This window comes from Chelmon rostratus, chromosome 9 (genome assembly GCF_017976325.1).
Source record: "Chelmon rostratus isolate fCheRos1 chromosome 9, fCheRos1.pri, whole genome shotgun sequence".
Classification (NCBI taxonomy): domain Eukaryota; kingdom Metazoa; phylum Chordata; class Actinopteri; order Chaetodontiformes; family Chaetodontidae; genus Chelmon; species Chelmon rostratus.
In genome coordinates, this window is record NC_055666.1 from 23,209,626 (window position 1) to 23,215,625 (window position 6,000).

The 6,000-nt window shown below is 39.1% G+C and overlaps 1 protein-coding gene across 1 annotated transcript; it reads right to left on the reverse strand.

Moving 5' to 3' along the window:
* Positions 1–2,967: 2,967 nt before the first annotated feature.
* LOC121611257 (uncharacterized protein C4orf45) lies at positions 2,968–4,623 on the reverse strand. Its single transcript, XM_041943697.1, has 3 exons — positions 4,422–4,623; positions 3,412–3,641; positions 2,968–3,030 (listed from the first exon to the last, which is right to left on the reverse strand). Exons 1-3 carry the CDS (start codon positions 4,621–4,623, stop codon positions 2,968–2,970), a joined length of 495 nt encoding a protein of 164 aa, XP_041799631.1.
* Positions 4,624–6,000: the final 1,377 nt, after the last annotated feature.

The following is a 6,000-nucleotide window of genomic DNA, read 5'->3' on the forward strand; positions in this document are numbered from 1 at the left end:
TCAGAGGTGGTGAAAGAAATGAATCAGGCAATTAACTTCACTGCCGTACATGTTTACCTACAGGGTGTGTTGTCTTTAATTGGTTTAATGTTCTCTCACATATTGAAGAGTCACTTCTCATACAGTCATGTGCTACCTTCATTATGTCTCACACACCCCACTGCTTTAAACAACCTATTGATTAGTTTTGAGAATTATTGGGAGTTAATGAGTTTCAACTTGCTCTTCAAATGCAATTACCTTGACGAAATGAAGCTTCCATATTGTTAGTTTTCATGATGACAATCAGGAAAATCTGTTTTACAAAACAGACATTGTTTGCATGAATTTGCAGACTTAAGATCTCAAAGGCATAACAGTTACTGTGTAATTCTTAACTCTGACTGACTAGTAAAGGTTTAGAAACTTCATTCTGTGTGATAAATTAATGCCAAATTAACAACTTAAATATTCCATTATATAAAATGAAATCAACGAATATCTGTCATCTGTAACTCTGAACAGCGTACGGCCAATGCACCCGGACTGAAAGAGGTTGTTTTCTGTCTCTTTGTGGTAATTTTGCATGTCTTTATAGCCGTTTGACTGCTTTCCATCAAGAAATGTGATCAGTGACAGGGGCTCCTGAGCCTGTACCTGGTCGGTCTGTACAGTAATCCATCTGTTACACTTATAAACCAATCACCTCTCACCTTCAGCAGGGGGGCATTCAGATTTCTGGGGGGATTTATGCCAACTCTCTGGCCCTGCCCCTGATTCCAGTATAAAGATTATCAAATAAGTCAATAATGTTGTTTCCTGAAGACTTATTTACTGTACATGGAATGGCTGGGAGGCTTGAGAGCCTGGGAATTCAGGAAAAGGTCACCCGCAGTATTTCCTGTATTATTTGCGACCCAGCTGATGGGTCTGTGTCAACACTGAAGTGCTCCAACTTCCCAGAACACCAGTCTTAAGAAAATCATTGTTCTTTTTAAGTTCTGACCACAGTGGCTTGTTGTATAACAAGTATAACAGCTCTCGGTGCTGCTGCGCACTTTCAGTTTAGTGCTACAGTGAAGCCGTCTGTGTCCCATGTGCTACTGATAATGCATCCTCACGCAACCATCTACAAAACTTTGATGCTCTGCTCCGTTTGCAGGAGAGATGCTACAGAGAAGGCTTTAAGAGCTGCCTCACCTGGGGTCGGTTGCCTTGAATCACTCTTCCTCTGCTGTGTTTTGCACTAGGCATTTTAATATGTTGTTTGCTGCATTTGCAATTAATGTGGGACATCATCAAATCGTTGAAAGTAGATTTTCTCCTTGTTGTCTTGTTCTCTGAGCCTCATTAGTACTTCCTAACATGTGCTACCTTTGTATTATCTATGTATTGTTTTGGATATATTAAAGCTCTACAATATAAACTGCTTTTTTAAACACTTCCTTGATGCTACATACAGGTCAAACATTTTCTACCCATGGAAAGATTTTGTATGCCTTTCTGTTCTCTTGAGTGCATGTGAGAGAGTCTCATTTTGTCCTTGGACAGATGCTATAGACACTCTTCACCTACTGTTGTATGCTGGTCTATTGCTCTTGTTGCCTGACATTTAACACCTCTGATAGATTGTGGGTCTAATAACCAACCAGTTCAACAAATGTACCGCTTTCAAAACCTTGATGACAAATTCGCACTTGCATCACTGTCTCGTCCTCTCTGGCTCCTGTCCTGCATGTGTCCTTGTGTGCTTTACCATTTGGTTTGCTTTCTATACTGTATTTTTCCTGGTGTTCTTGTTTTTGTCATGCAGACTCTAACAGGAACAACTGGCTGTTTGGCTGACACTCAGCCACAGCGACATTGATTAATGTGCCCCTATATCTATTGAGTCCCATGAGGCTGGAATACTGATTAGATACCGGAAAACAAATGGATAAATGGAAAATGTGGAAACATGCATTACAAGTTATAGGAAAAAGCACCATAAAATGTCAATATGTTGTTTGGCTGTCACAAGACCACCAGATCAGCTTCAGTGTACCTTAGCTTAGATTCTTCAAGTCTCTACGGACAGGCGCACCAAAGGCTAATGCAACTTTGAGGGCACAGGCCATACATTTGGGAATTTGGGGGGTTAAAGCCATGAAGAGGAGTCAAAAAAATAAGTTCAAATAAAATGGTTCGAGTGGCTGATCAAAAATGCCTTCAATGTGTTCTGTTGGGGAAATTTGGACTTGCAACCTTAATATTTGTCAAATTCTGGCTACATGCAATATTATTTTTGCAAAAGATATTCTCTCTTTTGGTGTTTTGACGACCTCAAACAAATCAGTGACTCTGCATTTGTCAAGTTTTTCCACTCATCTGTTCATTTTTTCACTTAAACTTTTCACTCATCTGTAGCTGCTGTTGTCAACATCCTAACCACCAGTGGTGCCAGAAGAACAGCCATGTCAGTGCAGACATGAAAAAGGCTTTATTCTTTGTATGGTGGCCTTTTTAGGACATCTCAAACTCCGCTAGTCAGATCAGCTGTCGTGTCTCAGGCTCTGAGTCACAGTGTGCAGACAAAGCTAAGCAGAGCCACCAGAAAGATTCTTAAAGAGTTGTCTAACTAAATATAATGCACCGTGGGAGGGAAATATTAACTATTACATCTTGGACATTGTGTTATTTAAGGAAAATGTAAATAAGGTAGCAGATGACCCTTTCAGAGAGTTTAGGTGAGTGATAGTGTGACAGCGTCCACATCTGTCTGGCTGATTTCTTGTGTTCAGCTTGAGGCAGCGTGCGTTCTTGCAGAAGTGGAGGTGTTGCATTATGAATGGGGAAGCAGATAACCTGCAATGCAGTCACTCAACACTGTGCAAACCTGAGATGTCCTCACTTATTCTTTTCACACAGCACACACACGTAATGTGATTCTGAGGGATGGAAACCAAATACATTCAACATGTCCAGCGTGGGGCTTACAAATGCTGTTGCTTACTGTTCGTTCTGGAACCTGTGAGTCACTCTGTCCTCCAGCGCTGTCCGTAACTCAGTTTTCTGTCAGTAAAGGAGGACTGAGTTCAGTTAAATGCATCCCTGAAATGCCATATTTTGAAATGTGTACAGCATGATACATATCATAACTCAAGACGTCCTGAAAAGGAAAGTGAACATGAACATTCCTGGTTAAGAATGTGTGACGTTTTTTCTAATCCACAGCATGTAAAATCAGTATTTGTGACGGCATAAATCAACACTGTTTATCTATCAAATCCAATATCCAGCAAATTACACGTCATATGAAAAATTAAATGCATGTGCTGAGGAAACCATATCTGATCTAGATCTGATAAATTGTCCATTCTTTACTGCTGTGCTCCTCTTTATGCCTCTATAAACTCATTTGCATGAGGTGCACATGGTGGATTTTCACTGTACCTTAATTTGCATATTGCTGAGCAGCGTCCCATTGTTCAACAGCTGGTTATACTGCCAGCCCCAGCCAACCTCCCCCACATAGCTCTGTTTGGGCAAAGGAGGGGGGGCGTGTGGTGCAGCTCGCCACAAGTAACTGAGGTCACCTGTAGCCTCAGGTGATGAGGCGCCCACACCGATGTACCGGGTGAAATAATTTGATCTCGGCCTGTGGTCTCCAATTCCATCTGGGCCTTGTTAGAATCAGTGGACATGAGAAAAAATGAAAAAAACAATAAATTATATATGGATCCAGATGAAGCTGAATCCTTTTCAGTGTGGAGTATTGTCAGTGCTACTGAGATAAGCTGAGCAGAGCTTAATGATAATTAGACATGGGATGGAGAAAAGAGAAAAAGATTGTTTATTTAAAGGTAAATAATTAGCTTAGCTTTTGTCTTCAGGCGATTTGCTTCAACTAATTATCTTTCGAGAGGAATTACAGCAATGCATCAGTGTTTTTCTCTCTGACCTGTTCTTTAATTCAAGTGCTTATTCAGAGTAGTAGCAGTTACATCAAGAAAACATAAATTATGAATCTGTAGAAAATGTGCGATGTAATAATATAATACAGAGAAAGACAACAACACAAAAAGGGGACTATGTGTTTGCACATCACGCTCTAAGCGTAAGCACACATCTACATGAACATTGACTGAACGTTGCACTAATTCATACAAAAACAATACAGGTACACATTCAGTACGTCAACTGACTGTTGGCCTGGTGACAGTGCCATCATGTGTCCAAATAGTTATATTTACTTGGAGGGGAACATACAGTATGCTTATAGAATTGTTAGGTACTTTCCTTTTACTTTTTTGCTAGTGATAACAATAAGAGCATAATAGTAGATACAACACTAGAGACATTGCTTTTAACTCAAATTTTGAACCTTTCACAGCTACTTCCTACATTTGCACTCAGTTGCACTCACACACAACGCAAGCACATTGTCTCCATGCTTCTCCTACCTGTGAAGATCATCCTCTGTCCGGGCTGAGGCCCTCCTGCAACTGCTTCACTTTTTTGCATCACTTTTTCCACTGTTCTGTTTGGATTCGTTGCAGGCTGGATACACCTGTATAATGGACACCCCTGGGTGATAACTTGAGCCCAGCGGTCTGCTCTGTCCGTGGGGTTATGCTCGGTTGTCATGCAACCACTGGTTGTCATGGCGTCAGTGGTCGTGTCCCAGTTTTATTGTGAAAACAAGGGATGCTTCCTCTGTTGAAGCATGACCACTACATATCACTTTTATGCTTAAGTCATCCCAGATCACTTATTGGAGTTAATTAACATGAAAGCAGAAATGTTAAAATTCTTAGCATAGTGCTGAGGTAACACAGTAGTGTCCCGTTCTTTAACATGCTATAAACCAAGTAACAACTTCAACAGCTCAACATTTATATTGTCATATTATTTTCTAAATTGCACTAATTATTCATACCTATACTTATATACTTCAACTATGTGTATAGTTCACACATCATGGCTGCTGGACTTACTTTTGCTCAATTTTTATTTTTATTTTATTTTGTTTTTTTTTGCATAATTCACTTATATAGCCTAAGGTACTGTCTTTTATATGTTGTATCATATTAGATGTCACCTGTCTGATTTCTTTAATTTCTTATTTTATTTTCTAGTTATTTCATTTGTGAGTTCTGTATCTGTTTTCCTGCTTCTCTTTCCAGCTTCTCTCTGTGACACTGTAACATGTGAATTTCCCCTCAGGAATCAATAGAATATTATCTAATCTAATTATATTTTCTTCCATTTTAACACGCTGCACAGACACTGGATGTGTAAGTTAGTCTCTGCAGGATCCTGTGGAGATCTGTAAAGGTTATTGCAAGGCAAAATAAAAGAATTTGGAGAAGCTTTTCCTAAAAAAAAAAATCTGCCAGAATTGTGCATCTTTAGGGAACTGCACTGAAAAAGCCAATTCCTCAATCTGAAGATTGCTCATGAATTCGGTGCCACTACAAAGATGGTTGCATAATAAAGAATTTACATTAACTTTATTCTGCAATTACCTGTCATTCTGCATAACTTGTTAATGCAACAGGACATTAATATTTTCTATGTTTATTTCATCCTTTGCTGATCAAAAGTTTATGTACAACTTAATTCGACTTTGTAATATCCTACATGCTTGAGGCCACCTAACTGTTTAGTACCATATTAAGTCACTAGGTGGCCTCAAAGCATCACTTTGCCACATTGCACTCCTCCCTCCCTATTCCCACTTTTTTTTTGTTAAATGGACTCGCCCATGAGCCTCCCCTTGTGACTAAATCTCCGTCAAGCCAAACATAGAAAACGACAGTTAGACAGGAAATGCAATGTTTTTACCTTCGAAATAAGATAAAAATTGAAAAATTAAAAGCAACAAAAAAAAAAAGAAAAAAAAACTGAAAAAACCCTTACACTCAGGGGATTAAATATTATAATAAGTTAAAACAAGATTTTTAAATGGTTATGTTACGTCATAATGCGTGGTAGACTAGTGCACATTGCATTGCATTTCATTAGTCGATTGTATAATGC